Below are 21,163 nucleotides of genomic sequence, written 5' to 3' on the forward strand. Positions count from 1 at the left end.
ATGCTCCCTCATCAAATTGTACAATCCTTCATAGTCCTTTACCTTGTTTCCATGAAGCCAGCCTTCCAGAGCCTTAATAGCACTGTCTACAAAGTCTAACCAGTCCTGGGTGTGTGCTTCTGGCTTTCTCTGAACGTAGTCCTATACGGTTCAGGGGTTAATCCAACCCCATCTATGAGAGCACTCTTCAGTACTGAGTAATTGTCCGCATCCTTTTCTATAACCGCAAGGAGCGTATCTCTACCTTTGTTAGCAAAGGAGAGCCACATGATAACTGCCCACTGCTCTTGAGGGACCCTCTGAACTTTGCAGGCCCTCTCCAAAGCAGTGATCCATGTATGGATATCATCCCTCTCCTGGTAAGGAGGTACTATCCCGCTTAGGTTCCTATTGTCAAAAGAACTTTCTCTGAATCTAGGGACACTGTTGCTGCCGCCATGGGACTCTAGTCCCAAATTCTTCCTAGTCTTCTGTTCTTCCAGGGACTCTTTTTCAAGGGACAACTGCTCTTGTCTGAGCCTAGCTTTCTCAAGTTTGAGCATTTGGTATTCCCTTTCCAAAGAGTTGTCCTCCTACTAGATATCGAGGTCCCTATGGAAGTGCCTGAAGCATTGGATTCTATAGAGGAGGACCTAGACCTCCTTGGTCTGTTCTGAACCCTCCGAGGGGGAACAGAGGGAATGTCCTATTTGCCATCTGCACTCGTTACCTATTCCCTGAGGGGTCAGAGGTTAGCAGGTTGGGTTCATTTGATTCCACTTGCCCATACTCTGAATTGAGGTCACTAGAGGAACCAATGGTGCTCCCTCTTCAAGAGTATCTCCACCCACATGATCCTGTTCATCTATCCCTCCTGGATGTTTGTCATCCTGGTGTTGCAGTTCAAAGAGCAGCTTCATGGTCGGGTTGCAACCTGTCTTTATCTTCCTAGGGCTACACAGGGGCCTTAGTTCCTGGAACTTTAGACCACTGTACTTAGTAGACTTGGGTACACTGGTCTCCCAACTAAAGACATGGCTCTAGTTTTAGTGAGGTGTTGCACCTACCTACCCTTGTGGAAGCTAAACTCCCTGAGGTTGGAGAAAGGGTTGTGCCAGACTCTTAACTACTCAACTCTAAGTTCAGTAGAACGTACCTATTCTAAGCTGTATTATATGTGCTAAATATTAGTGATTGTTTTCGATGATTCCACACCAAGATTAGCTGGTAAAACAATGCAGTCAAGAAATCTCAATCACTGCAGACTAATATAGGAGGCTGGCTAAGTATATGGTGCTCACTTATAGAAGTGTAGCACCCAGCACTAATCCTTACATCCCTTATGGTGATTTAAGTGGTCTTATACAACCTTAAAAAGCTCTGTAAGTGGTAGCTTTGGAGAATAGCCTCCAGGCTTAGTCCAGATGGAGTGCAAAGCAGCTTGTTTTACCAGAAAGTAATCTTACTTTTATGGATTAAATGAAAAAGAAAAACAAAATGTATTTATAAAAATAGATATTTCTTATAAGACACTCACTAACACATACAAACATCTCCAACCAGGAGAATTACACAATGCACACAATACTGTGCAATTAAAACAGGTAAGTAGCACGAATACACAGTGGTCCCCGGGGGGAGACCAATCCATATACTAATATAGTGGGATATGAACCACGACTCAAGTCAAGACTATACCGAGAAGATGTAGAAGTGCTGAGGACCCAAGGAACCACCCAAGGTAAGTAACTAGAAACCCACGGAGGCTGTGTGCAGTGTGGGAACATGACCGCATGCTCAATTCAAGTAAATGGGTAAGTCGCAGATGCCATTTTAAAGAAGGACCCTTCCCAGCGGGCCATGAAGAATCCCAATGGAAGACAAAACGTTGAGGAGCCACCCAACCCACTGATACCCTAGGAACCAGGTCACCTACATCAGGGAAAACCGGTGCATAGATGCGAAGTGGCGTTGAAACCGCTGTCAAACTCAATGGAGGACTTCAGGAAAATGCCGCTGGAAAAGAAGGGGAAATTGTCTGTTAGAACCCAAAGGTGGATTCATGATGAGAAGTACCTGCAAGCAGAGGAGACAGAGTTCATGCCACTCAGAAGTGACCAGGAGGCACGGATGACAAATGCCCACCAATATCGGGTATTGCAGGAGAGTTGACAGTGACCTTGGAGCTGCAGTTGTGTGGACCAGGCAATGCTGTGGAAGTCCAGGAGCTGTTCACAAGCTGACCCACATCAGATGTCGAGAGTTGAGGGGTCAGTGTCCGTCTGGAACACCAATAAGCCTTGGCAACTGCAAACAACTTGGCAAGTGAAAAAAGGTGCAGTGACTGGCTGAAGACGGCGGGAATGCCAGAAACCGGTCCTCGGAAGCTTGTTTCCGGTCCAGGGAAGGCATGTCTTGGCAGTTCAGGCTGGACTGTTCCCATGAGGCACAGGGTCAGACTGATTTGCATATAGCCATGTCTGAACTGGGGTGGTAGAGTGGGCTAAAGAACGGTGATGGATTCAACCCAGATCTTTTGACTGGGTGTGAGTGTTTGATTGGATCAGATGCTCCGTCCATTACCACCCCCTTTTGTACCGCAGCGTCAGGATCAGCAAGGTCCAAGAGACTCACAACAAGCAGGGGAATCAGAGTTGGCCCCGAGCAATCAGGGGATCCCACTGGAGTCAAAGAAGACCCTCAAGAGGACCCACAGGACGGAGGCACCGGAGTCGCAAGAAGACCTCTAGCAGTTTGACAAAGACGCAATTCCACATTGCAAGAGATGTGGTGAGGAGGTATATCTTGGTCACAGGAGTTGATTGAGGTTGAGGCTACTTGGAGCCCAACGATCTCTGAGGTAGAGAGCCAATAAGCATTTGCAATGACAAGTTGAAGTGGTGAACATTGGTTCAGTTCCTGCGGTTCCAAAGAGGGATACTGGCCTCCAACTCCGTGAGAAGACAGTGCAGGCCTTGATGGAGTTGAAGAACCACCACCTGTGTTGCAGAGCCTTTCTGAGTCAGTGGGAGCCCAGAATCAGCAGACTGGTCAGATTTGTTGCGGTGCCTGCAGATCACTTCAAGGGAGATTCCGTCAGGTGTCTTGGATGTCCACAAGTCTTGGGAGCATCTTGTTTGAAGCACAGGCACATATTTTGCAGCAGACAAGCAGGACTATGAGACCAGGAGCAGCATTTGTCTTCCCAGTTGCAGAGTGCCCAGACGGTCGCAGCAGAAGTGGTGTCAGATATGGATCTTGTCCCACAACAAATCTAGGGACGCAACCACAGGTAAACCCTTAAGCACCCTAAGGAAAGGGTTGGGACGATTCAGGGGTCCAACCCAGATGAGGGGCTGTAGAGTGGGGAGGGTACTCCCATGTCCTTTGTCCAGTTTCACACCAGAGTGGGAGTCAACAGCTCTCTGAACTGGTTTGAACTGGAGTATGCAAAGAGGGCACCAAGAGTGCTCTTCGAGCAGTCTCAGTGGTGCTGTTATGCATCCCCACCCTGCCCCAACACACTAAATCCCATCTGGGAGGTGGTAACACCTCCATGTGACAGGATATCTATTGTTCTTTCTTCCCCTGCTCGAGCTTGGCTCAGCAGCAGAAGGGCAGAAACATGTCTCTGGTCGCTGTCTGGTTCTGGAAGACTGGTACCGGGATCACTGAGGGCCTCACGGAGGAGCTTTACAGTGCCTGAAATCATAAATCCCACACCAATCACAGTGCGGTAGCTATGATTCCAACATGTTTGATACCAAACATAGGGTTCATTACAGCCAGTTTAGAGATGGTCATTGTGTAATGACGCATGGCCCCTCATATCATAATGGCTAGTTCACTTACAACCCGGGACAATTGACTACGAACTTTATAGGGGTATCCTGCTCATGCAGGGGCACCCTCACACTTAGAACTGAGCACCCTGCCTACAGGATTAAAAGGACTGCTTTAGGGGTAACTGAGGTTTTAAGCGCAGTGACCTTAGATATGGGGAAACCTAAATCTACCGTAAGTGGTACTAGCACCAGCTTACACAGGCTGCAATGGCAGGCCTATAGTCACAGTTTGAGCGGTCTCTCATGGGTGGCATAATACATGCTTCACCGCATGGGGGACCCCTGGAGTACCTATGTCCTGCGTACCTCGGTACCCTATACTAGGGACTAATAAGGATACACCAGTGTCAGTCAGTCAGTCAGTCAAAGAAACTTTATTTGGTTATTTAAAACCATAAAAGCAAGACATAGTATACAAAGCAAGTTTAAAATTCAATTAAACATGTATGAAAAGGACATTACTACACCTTCATAAAAGCACAGAAGAGAATTTTTTTTAAAATAAGTGTCTATGTTAGCAAAGTTAAATGGTGTCCAACAAAATTGTACAGATATCAGATTTGGTTATTAAGAATAGCGGCCGTTCTTAATTTATTTTGTCTGGCAGCTGCTGCCAGAAAACAAGCTACCCCATATGTTGTCTGTACCGAGTTCAGCATCTGTAGATGTAATAATGCTGGCCGTACCTGGACAAAGTTCAAATCTTTCAGAATAGGTACCAGGAATTTTTTGCGAGCCACCAGATAATGTTCACAAAGCATAACTAAGTGAAGGGTGTCCTGTATAGAGAAACAATCGCAGGTACAGGGGGGTAAGTTTTCTGGTAAGCCCCACTTTGATTGTGAGCCGAGCACAAGGTGTATTAGATTAAACCTGAACCTTATAAGTAAAAAGCGATGGTAAGGCTTGGTAACATATTTCAAATAAGGTTCCATGGCTAAAGTTGAGGAAAGTTGGAAAAGTGAACGTACCATTGGTTTACCTAATTCAACCGTTTCCCTTTCAGACTCCAACAGGTTTTGGAAATGCAGCTTGACCCACTTTACATCCTCTTTATTTAAATTGTGTGGCAAAGAGTACATTTCTGGGCGCCCTAGCCTCGCGCATGCCGCTCTAACATACGCCAGCCAAGGGATGTTATTGGCTTTATCTAGAGACAAGCAATCTTTGAGGATACAATGATTTAAACTGATTTCCTAGTTTGTCCAGGTTTTAACCCAGTATATCACTGGGGCCATTTTTAAGAGGTCAGTAACATGGCCCAAGCCTAATTCATTATGAATTGTATGTATAGGAGAAGATTTAGGGAGTGATAATAAGGCTCGTAAAAAGTTATTTTCTGCAATCTGAATACCTGGGCATGAGACATAGCCCCATATGGCAGCCCCGTAAGAGGCAATTGCCAAACATTTAGCTTTATAGATACGGGTCATAGCTTCCATGGGTCTTGAGCCCAGTTTTTTAGAGAAGTGCAGGAGGGCTGTAGTGAATCTAATGACTCCATTCTGTTTTAATCTCATTTGTGGACCCCATGTTCCTTTCTCATCGAAGGTGACACCCAGATAACAAAAGAAAGGGACCCTGGAAATTGGTGAACTATTACAGCTAAAAGACCTGATCTTCGTGTGTTTTTTTCGTGAACCAGTAACCATAACATGAGATTTGGTCGAGTTAATCTTAAGATCGAGTGCTTCCATAAAAAGGCCAAAATGATCTAATAGTTTTTGAAGGCCTGTGCCAGTCCGAGCTAAGAGGACGGCATCGTCCGCGTATAAGAGGACCGGAATAGGTACCCCCCCCATACGCGGAATGTCTGGGGTGACTGAGTTCAATGAATTACCCAAGGAGTTGATGTACAGTGTAAAAAGGAGAGGTGCCAGAATGCAGCCTTGTCTGACACCTCTCCCGGACTTAAATTTCGCTGTGCACCTTCCATCCCTGTTCACCCTAACAGATGCAAATAAATTTAAATGGAGGTCGTGCAGAAAATTAACCAAAATTGTGTCCAAACCCATATTGCGCAAAGTAGTCCACAGTTTTGAACGATTGACCAAATCAAAAGCGGATGATAAGTCCATAAAACCCAAATAAAGGAGTCCCCCCTTCACCACAGTGTACTTGCTGATAATTAGGTGGAGGTTAAGACATTGGTCCATGGTCCCTCTATGTGCTCTGAAACCATACTGTAACTCCGAGAGGATCCTGTTCTCTCCAAGCCAATCCTCAAGCCTCTGCAGGATGACTCTGCCCAAGATCTTAACGGCAGAGTCCAGCAGGGAGATTGGCCTGTAGCAAGCCGGGTCCCCCCTGTTCCCTTTCTTGAATATGGGCACAATAATAGAGGTGGACCAGGAGGAAGGAAAACCAGCTGTGGGTATTGCATTAAAAACATTCGTTAATATCTTCGACCAAAATTGTGGGTATTGGATATAGAGATCTGCAGGGACCCCGTCAGGGCCCGGGGCTTTGTGTTTACTTGTGTCTCTGATCGCCCTTTCAACCTCCAAACTACTAAAATCCATAACCAGGTTGGAGGATTTGTGGACGTTATCAGTTAAACCAGATGCTGTGGATTCATAGATCTTTTCGAAGTGAGCTACCCATCTGCCATCTTCTATCACACAGTCCATGTCGGTCTTCCCATCATTGGAGAAGAAGGGCTGGTTCACAATGGCCCAGAACTTTTTGCTATCTCTCAATACGTCCGTAGATAATAGGCTCTCCCAGGCTTCCTCCTTGATTCCAGATTTGCGTTTGAGAACTGCAATTTTGTAATCCTTCCTTAGATTGGCCACTAAAGTCCTGTCCCTAGGTTTTTGTTTTAGAGCTTTCATCAGAGCGCTATGTTTCTGCGAGCATTCTTTATTAAACCATTTCTGGGGTTTCTTGATCCTTTGCCCGGTAGACCTTAACTCCAAATTCTTAGCAATCCTTCCGCATATCTCCTCATATGCTACTACTACATCCGGGCCTCGAGCAGTTGGGTCCAGACATACTGCCATATCAGCCTCTGACTCTTGGGCAAGTAAATGGAAGAATTGTTCAGGGACTATCTGTTCCCATTTTAGGCGCCTTCCCTGGTCTTTAGCTATCAAGTCCCTTGGGGCTGCCACATCTGTTGGATTATAGGTCCGGAAACAGTCTAGGTCCAGCATCAGGAGAACAGGATTGTGATCGCTGAAACTAGCAGTGACCACCATGTACTCGTGTGCCTTAGCTAGTACCCCAGATGAAACAAAAATGAAATCTATTATGGTATTGGCGTCTTTCCCCACGAAGGTTGGGGCTCTGGGATCATTCTTACTTTGAGCAAATTCAAATACATTTAAAGTCGCCAGGAAAGACTCAAGGCACTCACCCTCAATTGTATGCACAAAGTGGGGAATGGCTTCCGTCAGTGAGCCCCCATAGCTATCATTGAGGCAATCACCCTCACAGGGGTGAATATTAAAATCACCCAGAATAATCATCTCTGGGGGGGAGGTGCAGTCGTTTCTATGGGCTGACAAAAATTGTAATAAGGAAGTCAGATGTTCATTAACAGATGAAGACTCCCTGGAATTATAGAAATTAACTACTAAAAAAGTTTGGGAGCCAGGTAAGGTCCACTCCACGACTAGCGTGTTTGCGGGTGCAGATTCTATTTGTTTAAATGCCCCTACCAGCTCCAAGGAACACAGTGTAAGTAGGCCTCCTTTTGCTCTTCCTCTTGCGCTAGAAGCTGCGGGGGTAAAAACACTACAAAAGCCATCTAGTGCAAAATTGGTTGTGGTGTCCCAGGTTTCTTGCAAACCCACTATGTCGTATTGATTTACAAACTCTTGCCATATGGGGTCTAACGCCTTTGCATTTAAACCTGCCACATTCCAAGTAAGAATTTTACAAAGCGGCAGAGGTGCGGCTGGGAGAAAAGATGGTGTACTCCGGCTCTTCGCCTCCAACGAGCTATCAAGGGGAGTAGAAAGAGGTTTATCCATGGTCAAAACCGCTGTTGCCACTTCCTTACAAGGGAAAATTAAACTGGTCTGGGGTCCCCTTCCCTTTGGAGGGCCCTGCATATGTCAATCCACCCAGTCTGTATTTGAGAGGCATTCAAAACGATTCGCCGTTGGGAAGTACAGAGGATTGGCAGGTCCATTTCGCTGTTGGGGGTAGTGATATAGTTGAGAAGGATGCAAGCCAAAGAAAGGGCCGCCTTGCGGTGGTCTGCCTCCTCTATTCCATCCCCCATCCCATTCCTCCTCCCAGCCAGGGGTTTGTGGTGCCCAGGACAAATTGGGTCTCTGTCTGGGTTTACGGTCGTGAGGGCCCTTAAGCCAGCTCCATCGATTATCGGTTTGATTTTGTGGGAGGTAAAAATATGAGAGAGGCCTAGCAGTTACTGTGCTCGCCTGGTATCTCGGGGCCCTTCTGCTGCAAATAAATTCTACGACCTCAGTGTTCTCGAAGGTAACCACTACACAATCCCCTGGAAGGTTTTTCCTATTATCTCCTACCCATGGGGCTCTCTCAATCATCAGAATATTACAGGGAATGTTTGGCGGAAGGGGATAGTTGTTGGCTAACCAATGGCATACTTTATTTTTTAGAGTCTGGTACGACTCTTGTTCAGTTGCAGGTATTTCAGTGACCCCGGTAAGTATAACAACATAGGGACAGGCATCAGGGGGCAGATGGATATTTTTCCGGGCCTTACATTTAACTTTATCGAGGGCTTCAGGGATTACGGGTTGGGATAGACCATCCCTAGAAGTAACCTGAGGAGTTGAATTTGAATTGTTTTTGGAGGGTATATGGACAGGATCAGTTTTCTTAGTTCCCTCTACTGTAGGGGGCTTGTTGTTAGGGATAGTCTGAATTGGAGTATTACTACGATTCTTTGGCACCCCTTTATTAGTCTCCAATGTTTTATTAGGGATCGCCTGGGGTTTTAGTGATTTAGACTGATTAGAAATCTGAACAGATTTATTATTTAAGGAGAAACTGGGAGCACTTATGTCCTTGTGTATGTTTTTTAGGACAGTTTCGAGACAGCGTAGTCTTACCTCTATAGGTTCTAACAGAGATTTCAACATATTGAAAATCACAGAGTTGTTAATAGTTAAACCAACCTCCTCCTGTGATGGCACTATAGGAGGAGGATTACCAGCGTCTACACTAAACTGTAAGATTTCCTCCAGACTTTGATCAATTAAGGTGTCGTCTGGTAGATTTAGGGGTAAACCAACCTTATTTGGAAGTGTCCCCCCTGTTGAGCTAGAAGGAACATCTGACAGCATCTCACGGTTAGGGGGGTTGGGGTTGGGGTATGTCAGGCCCTTCTTTCGTTTGAAGGTGGTTTGTTTGTTACCCTTCTGTTTCTGCTTAGGAATAGCCCCTTCAATCCTGCCCCTCTCAGTGTTAACGTCGGTAGTATCACAGGTGTTTGACTCTTGCGGTTGTGTTCCACTCAGAGTTAGAATATTAAGGTTAGGTGAAGCCTCCAAGTCCTGGTCGGTATCAATGTTAGTATTAGAGGCATCCATGGCCCCAAACTCACCGTGGCTATGTACTAGAGCCTGGGTTTCTGGACGACAAACGGTAGTAGGTGTTTGGGCCTGCGCAATCAGACCCAGTGATGAGCGTTTGGCCATGGCCAGGTCTTGTGATACTCTCCTGTCCATTAGTGTTATTCCCTCGTCAATTAATGCGTGTGTGCGGGTAATAAAATCGTCCAAGGTCCCTGTAAGTTTTTTAGCACTAGCAACAGCCATGCTTCTAGTTTTACGAGTGGACATAATCCGTATGCCCTAGGGGTACGAAGCACAAGTAGGATTGATACAATCAACCAGGGTCAGTGGCCCAGCCCGGCCTCCTCTGGCCTCTGAGGGCCACAGAGGGCCCGCCCTTTGCCCGGGCTTAGCCCCGGGCGCTCCCGCGCAGCGGGGTTCGTCACTACTTATGGGCGTTGATAGGGGAGATGGGATTGCGGGGCGGGGCGGTCAGGGAGAGCGGGCCAGGTGACTTGGCCTCGGGGTTGCCGGGACTCCTGGGAAAGTGAGTCCCGGTCCCCGCGCTCGCAGCCCTGTCGCTGGCGCACTCACCCTGCAGAGGCCAAACCTTGGATGGGCAGACAGGCGAAGCGGGACCCGCGAAGCGGGTTCCGCGAGGTGCAGCAGGAATCCTTCCCTTGATGAAGAGGCAGTCAATCCCTCCTTCTGGCAGCGTGGTAAAAGTTTAATGGCGTCCCAAACAGCAGCACAGGTGGAGTCCTTTTCTTCGGCAATGCGGGGCGGGGCGGTCAGGGAGAGCGGGCCAGGTGACTTGGCCTCGGGGTTGCCGGGACTCCTGGGAAAGTGAGTCCCGGTCCCCGCGCACACAGCCCTGTCGCTCGCGCACTCACCCTGCAGAGGCCAAACCTTGGATGGGCAGACAGGCGAAGCGGGACCCGCGAAGCGGATTCCGCGAGGTGCAGCAGGAATCCTTCCCTTGATGAAGAGGCAGTCAATCCCTCCTTCTGGCAGCGTGGTAAAAGTTTAATGGCGTCCCAAACAGCAGCACAGGTGGAGTCCTTTTCTTCGGCAATGCGGGGCGGGGCGGTCAGGGAGAGCGGGCCAGGTGACTTGGCCTCGGGGTTGCCGGGACTCCTGGGAAAGTGAGTCCCGGTCCCCGCGCTCGCAGCCCTGTCGCTCGCGCACTCACCCTGCAGAGGCCAAACCTTGGATGGGCAGACAGGCGAAGCGGGACCCGCGAAGCGGGTTCCGCGAGGTGCAGCAGGAATCCTTCCCTTGATGAAGAGGCAGTCAATCCCTCCTTCTGGCAGCGTGGTAAAAGTTCAATGGCGTCCCAATCTGGGATATACCTAAGCAGGCACCATAACTCATTTAGGAGAGCAAGCACATAGGCATGGGTCCTGATTAGCAGGGTCAAAGTCAGACTAGTCAGAAACAGCATAACACGAGGCAAAAAGTGGGGGTAACCATAAAAGCTGAGTCTACTTTCCTACAGGCATGCATACCTTATGTGGGCAAAAAGGTATGGGGGCCTAAGCATGAAATACCCCAAATAGCAAAAAGTTTCTGTGTGGAGCAGGGGCCCCATAGATCCAGAGCTATCGCCCTGAACCAGGGAGTTCCCCAAGGCTCTAGCCTCAGTCCCACTTTATTCAACCTCTATGTTGCCCCAGTGGCATCAATCGCGGAGAAACATGGGGTTGCTGTGGTGACCTACGCGGACGATCCTCAGCTGGTTGTAGCTCTTTCGCAGCCAGCTGAGCAGGCAGCTAGTCAGTTTACATCATGCCTCCAGGACCTAGCCAATTGGATGTCAAACAACTGTCTCAGATTAAACGGAGACAAGACGGAGGTGCTTATCGTAGGCAAGTCTCCGTCTGTTTGGACATCCGCATGGTGGCCCCAGACTTTGGGCCCTTTACCCCAAAATAAAGATCAGGTCAAGAACTTGGGTATCTGGATGGACTCAAAACTATCTTTCGAGTATCATACTAGACGTGTAGCCGGTACTTGCTTTGGCATTCTCCGTTGTTTTAGAAAGACGCTCGATCTGCTCCCAGTGTCAGCAAGGAAGGCCCTGGTCCATGCCCTGGTTACTTCCAGGCTGGACTATGGGAATGCCTTATATTTGGGAGCTAACGTGAGATGCCTCCAACGATTGCAAGGTATCCAAAATGCTGCTGCACGCCTAGTACTGACGCTGCCAAAAAGATCTTCTTCCAAAAAGGCCTTGTGGACGCTTCATTGGTTACCAATTAAAGAGCGTGTCCAGTTTAAGATCCTGTGTATAGGTCATCGGATCGCTCATGGCAAGGGCCCTAGCTTCCTGCGGAATCTGCTCACATTGTATAAACCCACTAGGCTCCTCCGTTCGGAGGGCACTGGGTTAATGTGCATCATGAAGACCAGCAGGGCCAGGATGGGCGGCAGATCCTTCCGCCTCCTGGCGGCCCGGAGTTGGAACATTCTCCCTCTCAGACTCCGAATGGAGCCGTCCGAAAAAGTTTTCCATAAAGAACTCAAAACACACTTGTTCCCCAAGTATTAATTTGTTTTTTTCGTGAGCTGTACTAGGGATCATTTAGGCCACCGAATAGTGCGGGGACATACTGGCCAGTGTAACCAGGCGCTCTATAAACTCAGTATAAATAAATAAATAAATAAAGGGTTTGGCCGGAGGGTAGTGGGGGGGCAAGGTAAGGCAGCAGAGGGTTTGATTGCTCTGAAATTGTGTATAAAAACTCTTTTTTTTTAGGTGAGCTAGAAGACGTTCCTGTCTAGTTGGGGCTATGTCAATTTATTGGGGGGCCTTTCCATTTCTGCCGGAGATGCTGTTGGTTTCCTTTGTGATTATATCCATTATAATGAGATGATTTATTTTTCTATCAGGGACTCTGTCCTCTCCACTTATAATTTAGCTGTTCATTTGGGACTTAGAATAATTGGATTTCTGACCATGTATTATGCATTTGAGACTTCACAGCATATTTTGCAATACTCTGTACCCCTTGATTTTGAGATTTTGTAATAAAACCCTTTAAATATTCCTGATCTAGAACTCAGTTACTGAAGGATCCCAGTTAATTATGTATACTTGGCTAGATTAATGTTAGGTCTGATAATGAGGATGAGGTTCTTTATTGATAGATTGAGGATTGAAGCGGAACCGCTAAAGTAAAATTTGGGGTGATCTGAATTTCAGAGAGCCTACATTTTGGGGTTTGAGGTGCTGCTCCTCATACTAACAGGTCCAGCTCAGTGCTTGTCAGTCACCAAAGGAGACATGAAATTCATGCTTCACCCATGGCAATCACCTATAATCTGCAACACACAACCCTTGTTACACAAGAAATTCACACCACACTTCATTCTGACCTACCTCTCTCTGGAATGGAGACGATCATCGGGGTGGAGGTCCAGATCTTATTTCCACCAGCTTCAGGCACTACAAAGCAATCACAAATTCATTCGATGAATCCTTTGAGTACTTAGTGTGAAGTGCATCACCAGGCCCTCTGATTTCTTATCCTTGGAAGCAATTTTCCTGCTCCACAAAAAGCATTCCTCCTTTCCATCAGTCATTGTTGGCCCAACTAAAGGTTCTAGCCTCTATCCAACCTAACAGTTCTGATTAACATCTGCAACAGTTGTGTCAATGACATACTGAAACCTTTTTCGACAAGTAATCATATCTAAGGAGTCTTTAAAGTTCAGGTGTATGGTTTGTCACACAAGGGAGTCACAATGGGTCTCATCACCAATCATCTACGGTGGCTGCACCAGCTTCCGCAAGAAGGTGTCATTATCTGCTCACCTGGGAAATTTATGTTTTTTTTACAGACATACTTCTTCATCCACTTGTTCAAATTGTCCCCACTGAAAACTTTCATCATAGGAGAATTTGTCCTGGATTGTTGCCAAGTGACTATAGGTATGAATTTACTGCCCTTCTCCTAGAACAGTCTCAATGACAGACTAGAGTTTGGCCTAATAAGCCACACTCTGGTGAGACAATCTACATTTCTAAAATGTCTATTTTCATTTTATCTATCAGATTCTGACTCTCTTGTCAACTCGTGTTGGCAAGAAATAATAAATAAAGACTATGCTAGTGCTTGGAGATCCTATTTAACGGAGAGCCTAAACACTTTTAAGTTCCTTTCTTTGGAACACTTGGATAGAAACAACATTGATTTAAAGCAGATGTTGAATCAATCAACTTTTTTTTAATGATTTTTATTGGATAAGGAGGCACTTGCAAAAGAAGGATGCTAGGTTGGTTAATTAACGGTATAATAAAACCGAGCCCCAACCCTATTTAACCTCCCACTTAAAACCGGTTTTAAGGGATAGATACAATCAATCAGGAGTTTGTTAAAGCGCAACTACTCACCCGTAAGGGTCTCAAGGCGCTAGGGGTGGGGGGGGTGCAGGTTCCATTCCATCAAGGAGGGGGTCTGTCGAAGAGCCAGGTTTTGAGGTTTCTTGCAAAGATGGGAAGCGATGTTGTCTGTCTGAGGTGGAGCGGAAGGGTGTTCCATGCTTTGGCCGCGAGGAAGGAGAAGGAGCGGCCTCCCGATCTGGTCTTTCTGGTGCGGGGGACCTCGGCGTAGGAGAGCCGGGCGGATCGTAGGGTCCTTTGGGGTGCGTGGAATTTGAGCCGGCTGTTCAGGTATGCTGGTCCGGTGCCGTGGAGGGCCTTGTGTGCGTGGGTGAGCATCTTAAAGGTGATTCTCACCTCGACAGGGAGCCAGTGGAGTGTGCGCAGGTGCTGGGAGATGTGGCAGTGTTTTGGCAGGTTGAGGACCAGTCTTGCGGTGGTGTTCTGGATGTTCTGTAGCTTGCGGATGAGGTTTTTGTCTATTCCGGCGTAGAGTGCGTTGCCGTAGTCGAGTCTGCTGGTGACCAGGGCATGAGTGACTGTCTTTCGGTGTTCGAGGGGGATCCATTTGAAGGTCTTACCAAGGAGGCGGAGGGTGTGGAAGCAGGAAGATGAGATAGAGTTGATCTGGCGGTCCATTTTAAGCTCGGAGTCCAGGATGATTCCCAGGTTGCGTGCGTGGTCTGTGGGTGTTGGCGAGTTTCCGAGGGCGGTGGGCCACCAGGTGTCGCTCCAGGCGTCGGGGTTTGGGCCCATGATGAGTACTTCTGTTTTGTTGGTGTTTAGTTGTAGGCAGCTGTTTTTCATCCATTTGGCGACAGCTTCCATGCCTTCTCGAAAGTTGTGTCTGGCGGTGTTGGGCTCGTTGGATAGGGAGAGGATGAGCTGGGTGTCGTCTGCGTATGACACGATGTTGAGTCCGTAGGTTCTGACGATGGGGGCAAGTGGAGCCATGTAGACGTTGAAGAGCGTTGGGCTGAGGGAGGAGCCCTGGGGGACTCCTCAGGTGGTAGGTGTGGGGTCTGAGAGGAAAGGGGCGTCCTGCTGGAGAGGAAGGAGCAGATCCAGTCGAGGGCCTTGTCCTGGATTCCTGCGTCGTAGAGTCTGCGTATTAGGGTGCGGTGGGAGACTGTGTTGAACGCCGCTGATAGGTCTAGGAGGATGAGGGCTACTGTTTCTCCTCTGTCCAGTAGGGTGCAGATGTCATCTGTTGCGGCGAGGAGGGCGGTTTCCGTACTGTGGTTTTTTCTGAAGCCGGATTGGGAGGAGTCGAGGATGTTGTGTTCTTCAATGAATGTGGCGAGTTGGCTGTTGATGGCTTTCTCGATGACTTTCGCTGGGAAAGGGAGCAGGGAGATGGGTCTGTAGTTTTTGAGGTAGGTGGGGTCCGCTGAGGGTTTCTTCAGGAGGGGCTTGACCTCAGTGTGTTTCCAGTCGTCGGGGAACGAGGCGGTCGCCAGGGAGCGGTTGATGGTGTGGCAGAGCATGAGTGTGATGGTGTCAGCGGCTCTGTTGAAGATGTGGTGGGGGCAGGGGTCCGTGGGGGCCCCTGAGTGGATTGACTTCATTGTCTTCAGTGTGTCTTTGGTGGTGAGGGCTGTCCAGTCATCAATCACTGGTTTCCGGGTGTCGGGGGTGGTTGGTGAGGGTACAGTGTGTTGGTTGTCTTCGTCGAAGTTGTCGTAGATGCTCTTGATTTTGTAGGGAAAAAAGTTGCTGAGTTTGTCGCAGAGGTCTTGTGAGGGAGGGATGTCGGTAGACTTGCTGGTGGGTTGGGCGAACTCCTTGATGATGCTGAAGAGTTCCTTGCTGTTGTGTGCGTGGGTGGAGATTCTGTCTTCAATCGCTTTTTTCCTCGTTTCTCTGATGAGTTGAGGGTGAGCGTTGGTGGCGGCTCTGAAGATGTTGTGGGCTTCTGTGCATTTGGTGTTTCTCCAGTCCTTTTCTAGGTGGCGGCATGTGCGCCTGGAGTCTCGAAGTTCAGTGGTAAACCATCTGGCTTTCGTGGCACGGGTATTGTTGTTTTTCTTGAGGGGGGCTATGGTGTTGGTGCTGTCCGAGTTCCATCTATGCAGGGTTCGGGCTGCTGTGTTGGGGTCGTCGTTTTCCGCGATGGTTGGGGTGGAGTTGTTGAGTGAGGAGATGAGCTGGTCGTCGGTGATTTTGGTCCAGTTTCTTTGTGGAAGCAGGTGCTGGTGTCTGTGGATGGTGGGTGGAGAGAAAGAGAAAATGGGCAGAAATAAGGCAAAAAAGAGCAGAGGTGCAGAAATGTGAAAGATAGAAAGGGTAGAAAAACGAGTAAAACGAGTGAAGTAGCAGAGGGAGAGAAAGGGAAAATGGGCAGAAATAAGGCACAAAAGAGCAGAGATGCAGAAGGGTGAAAGATAGAAAGGGTAGAAAAACGAGTGAAGGAGCAGAGTGAGAGAAAGGAGACAGAGGTCCACTGGACCACCAGGGATGAGGCGCAGGGAAACCTGTGGGTGGAGGAGGGCCTCGATTACTAACACTCAAGAGTGCAGGGGCACCTCACTTAATGGTGGAGCTGCGAGGGTGGGAGAGCAAGTTCACTGACAATGAGTCAGTGGTCTTGCTCACCTGTCCCCGCAGTGGCCGCCATTAAGTAGGGGTCGGGGAGGGCTGGACAGCTGGGAGGCGGGAGCGGGGAGAGGAGCTGGATTGGGCCGGTCGGGCTGGGGGGGAAAGGGCCGCGGGGGCAGCAGCGGCGGGGAAAGGTAAAGGGAGGAAAGAAGGGATAAAGAAAAAATTGAAAATAAGCAGAAATAATGCACAAAAGAGCAGAGATGCAGAAAAGGGCAGAAAGGTGAAAGATGGAAAGGGTAGAAAAACGAGTAAAAACGAGTGAAGGAGCAGAGGGAGAGAAAGGGAAAATGGGCAGAAATAAGGCAAAAAAGAGCAGAGGTGCAGAAAGGTGAAAGATAGAAAGGGTAGAAAAACGAGTGAAGGAGCAGAGGTAGAGAAAGGGAAAATGGGCAGAAATAAGGCACAAAAGAGCAGAGATGCAGAAAGGTGCAGAAGGGTGAAAGATAGAAAGGGTAGAAAAACGAGTGAAGGAGCAGAGTGAGAGAAAGGAGACAGAGGTCCACTAGACCACCAGGGATGAGGCGCAGGGAAACCTGCGGGTGGAGGAGGGCCTCGATCACTAACACTCAAGAGTGCAGGGGCAGGGGCACCTCACTTAATGGTGGAGCTGCGAGGGTGGGAGAGCAATTTCACTGACAATGAGTCCTTATGTTAAGATTTGGCCGCTATCCAACAAAGGATGTGACTCTGAGATGGGTACAACATTGGCAAACACAAAATTGCAGATTATGTGTGCAACTCACTCAAATCCGCTGTCATCGTCCCCATTTTGAAAAAAACGGGCGCCGACCCCTCTGTCCCAGTCAATTTTCGCCCTATCTCTCTTTTACCGTTCCTGGCGAAAGTACTCGAGCGCCATGTCACCTGTGCCTTGAGCTCTTTCGTGGAGAAGAACGGGGCTCTCGCCCCCCGCCAGGCCGGGTTCCGCCCCGCACACTCTACGGAGTCCGTAGTGCTTTCGGTCCTTGATAACCTCAGGGAGGGAATGGATACCAGCCAACCTCAGGCCTTGGTCCTCCTCGATCTCTCAGCCGCTTTTGACACGGTGGATCATTCCATCTTACTTTCCCGTGTCAGGGCGGCGGGGATCGGGGGCACCGCGTTGGTTTGGTTATCATCCTACCTGAGGGACCGCACCCAGGCAGTTCGCCTGGGTGATTTCACTGCGGACTTCTGCGATGCTCGGTGCGGGGTCCCCCAAGGTTCCTCCCTTTCCCCCCTCCTATTTAACCTCTACATCTCCCCTCTTATCTTTTCACTGCAACAAATGGAGGTCGCCGTATTCAATTATGCGGATGACCTCCAGCTTGTTTTCAATCTTTCCTCTTCCCCCGATTCTGCCCCTAATTTTCAAACCATCATGATCCACATCCAAGACTGGATGAACCACAACCATCTCAAACTCAACCCAGACAAGACTGAGCTGGTGTTGACGGGTGGTTCATCCAGCCCCTGGTCCCCTATCTTCTGGCCCCCTTCCCTTGGTTCCCCACCTGCTCCCTCTACCTCAGTTAAAACTCTAGGCATCAAGCTCAACTCCCAACTCACCCTTCACTCCCAGGTCAGCTCTGTGGTTTCTTCTTCCTTTCTGGCACTGCGTACCATACGCAAGGTGTCCCGTTTCTTCTCATTTGATGCCCTAAAACTAATCACCCTCACCATGGTCGTATCCCGCCTGGATTATGGCAACGCCCTATATGCAGGTATTCCTGCATATAGTCTTCGGCGTTTGCATCAGATTCAAAACCAGGCGGCGCGCCTGGTGTTCAAACTCCCAAAATCCTCCCATACCACTCCCCTCCTGAAGTCCTTACATTGGCTTCCTGTCTGTGCCCGTGTCCAGTTTAAGCTTGCTTCCATCACCTTTCAAGCACGACTGGGCACGGCACCGGCTTTCATCTCATCGGAGATTATCCCTTATGTTCCCTCCAGGGAACTGAGGTCATCTACTCAATCCCTTCTCACTGTTCCGCGGTTCCGAAGAAAGAAATGGGGAGGCTCGAAATTCGCGACCCTCGCTCCAATTTTCTGGAATTCGTTGCCTTTAGAGCTCAGAGCTTCAACTTCGTACCTGCTGTTCCGGAAACAGCTCAAGGCACACCGTTTTGCCAAATTCTTTAATTAATACATCCTTTCTCATTCATGGGTTCCAATTTAGCCCCTGGTTTTTTTTTTTTGCCCAGCTCTCTGTCAGTTTAGCGCCATGAAACCGCTGGTGTACGTGCGCTGTACAAATAATTTTAAATAGAAATAGAAATATGTGCTTGTGTCAATGAAATGCAATCGCATATTGTATGTATTTGCTCTAGATTGCGACAAGAGAGGCAAACACTGTTAAAACCCATTTTTAAGGAAATAGGAATAAGAACGTGTCGCAAAGCAATTATATCGTACCTCTTAGAGAATACCTCTGCTATAACAACCCACTTTGTTAAGTTCATCCTTATAGCTGAGAAGAAACTGACCCAGGCTGATGTTTTGCCTGTGTTACAGGAATAATAAATGGTTGTATTGATAGCTTTGTTGTTGTATTAGTCTTGCTCTTGCACTGGTGTAAGATGGGTGTCAGTTAAGGTAAAACCCTACTGTTTGTAATTAGTAAAGTTCATTACAACCAGATATTAAAGTTGGCCAATCTACCCAAAATGAGTCAAATAATTCTAATCTTAACTTGCTCCTTTAAAAAACAAATGTAAAAACGAAGGCACGTAGGCTTTATAAACTTTTTGATGATATTTACTTGAATTTATCAATGAGTCCTCCAAAGGATAGTTTCCGAAATGTGTTCTGAAACATAGGTTTCCAGGCAAATGATCCTAATAAAATGCTTTTAAGATTTGAGTAGAGACATGGAGGCTCTTCATATTAATTTATTATTTATTATTATATATGATGTCCATATCAAGTATAGCTAGTGCGAAGGGATTGCACAAAGGCACTTCAATTAGTCGGCTGGGCCAGGCGGCGAAGATTGAACGCATGGAAGTTTTTATTATTATTATATAGAGTGGTTACATAATGAAATGGACGAAATACTACTTTTATGATGTTTCATGTGATTTCAATGGTCCAGTACAGTATGTCATCCTTGAATTATCTTGAAATGTGTAATGCATCTGGTCAAAAATTATTTTTGATGACTCTGCTTTAAGACTTGTTGCTTTTATTCTCCATGATTGTAATGATTTTTAGTAATTGGTCAATAGAGACTTACATACGACTGATGCACAACGTGTTTACCATTTCACTGTTGTGGTTTGGGGCATGTTTTTCTCTGATTTTAAAACTCTCACTCTTCCATGCAATGCTCTCTTCAGATTCTGAAATCCTCCAACGACTCCTCCTTTTGTCAGTCAGCCCAGGTCTCCCTCCTCGCTGGCAGAGGATTACCACAAGATATCAGACAATGCCTTGGATATCTAACAAAGATTCAAGTATTGAAGAGAACCAAACTGCCACATGTGAACTTATCTGGAATCACAAAATCCTCACCACCCCTCATCAATGACCTTGGAGTAACAAATGTTGTGGGAAGATGGTTACTCTCCACCTTAATCTTGTGTATTTAATATAATTATTCAGAAATAAATCCATCAATAGTTACAAACTTCAGAATTTTAAAAGATGGATATTATGTCTTAAATGTTGAGACATTACATACAGTGGGGTAGATAAACTTTGCCAAATTGTCACTTATTTCAAACAGTCAAAACACTTTTACTACATACCATTTGCCTTTTAATTCCCTACTCTAAGCATTAACACTCCAAATTTTCAATCCAATTCGAAATTATCCTAGTAAATATATGCTGAAGGAATATATAGTGTATGTATTTATGCAACACATTTCTACCCAAGAGTAATGGAGAGTTGTCGGCTAAGACGTTTGTCATGTCCCTTAGGTTAGTTCCTTCATGTACAACCGATTACGTACATTTTGCCCCATCCACACGACATAACGGTATTACACTCACAGATGACCTTTTAACCAGTAGCTTACTTCCTTCTCTTTGACATCGGCTCTTGCTTTTATATCTTAATCCCTGTACCTGACGTACCAACAGCCGGCTGCATATGCTCATGTTTGTTTAGAAAAGGATTGGCAGGGGATTAGTGAATGTTTTCAACACATATTGATTCTAGAAAGACCCCGGAGTGACCACTTTAGTATAAAAGACTCTCAATCCCCCTTACCAAGGCAGTGGAAGAATTCCTTACAGGCTGCACCGAGACTCTGCAGGCTGATCCTGTGACAGGCAGAGATGTGATATCCCTTGCGGGGTGTCATCCTTGATGCAGAGACGGGACCCTTCATTCAGAACCATCAGGTGAGGGGTTAGCACTTTCCCGAGGAATTCTTGGCTCCATTAGGTTCCATTGGACATGTCCTAGCACTTATACACAGGGTCGGACTGGCCGTTGCGGGCACCGGGCAATCCTCCGGTGCGCCGCACGGGTGGGGACCAGTTTTGAGCCCCTGGGGGACGTTTTTGTTGCAGGGCCGTTTATGCAGCATAGCTGCAAAAATCTGCCCTGTAACAAAATCGGCCGAAAATCAGCCCCGGCAAAGAGCTCGGCGGCACCCCCAACCTCCCCCCGGAGGGCCGGCTGAGCACTTTGCTTATACATATATGCTTCATCTACACCTCTAGGCTAGGCACGGTTAGGTAGGATATAAGCATGAGCGGATTTCGTGGATTCACGATCCGCAAATTTGCGTATTTGCGTATTTTACGGATTTACAAAATCCGCAAATTTGCAGATTCGCGGATTTTGCGGATTTTTTTTAAATAGGGGGGGTCTTCTGTGCGAGTTCAAGTGCCTTTTGTGTGTATAAATGGTCAGAGACCGATCAGAGCAGCAGA

General features: G+C 47.5%; 1 protein-coding gene across 3 annotated transcripts in view; it reads right to left on the reverse strand.

Moving 5' to 3' along the window:
* The window catches only part of LOC147706616 (cell adhesion molecule CEACAM5-like), a 250,203-nt gene that overhangs the window by 71,000 nt on the left and 158,040 nt on the right, over nucleotides 1-21,163 (reverse strand). For 2 of the 3 annotated variants that reach the window (XM_086933102.1, XM_086933104.1), the window contains one exon: nucleotides 12,696-12,761. The exons of the other annotated variant lie outside the window; for it this stretch is intronic. In XM_086933102.1, coding sequence (XP_086789228.1) covers nucleotides 12,696-12,761 — 66 coding nt within the window. The remainder of the gene's footprint in view (nucleotides 1-12,695; nucleotides 12,762-21,163) is intronic. 3 annotated transcript variants of the gene reach the window in all.

This window comes from Lissotriton vulgaris, chromosome 7, assembly GCF_964263255.1.
Source record: "Lissotriton vulgaris chromosome 7, aLisVul1.2, whole genome shotgun sequence".
In the NCBI taxonomy this organism is placed as follows: Eukaryota; Metazoa; Chordata; class Amphibia; order Caudata; family Salamandridae; genus Lissotriton; species Lissotriton vulgaris.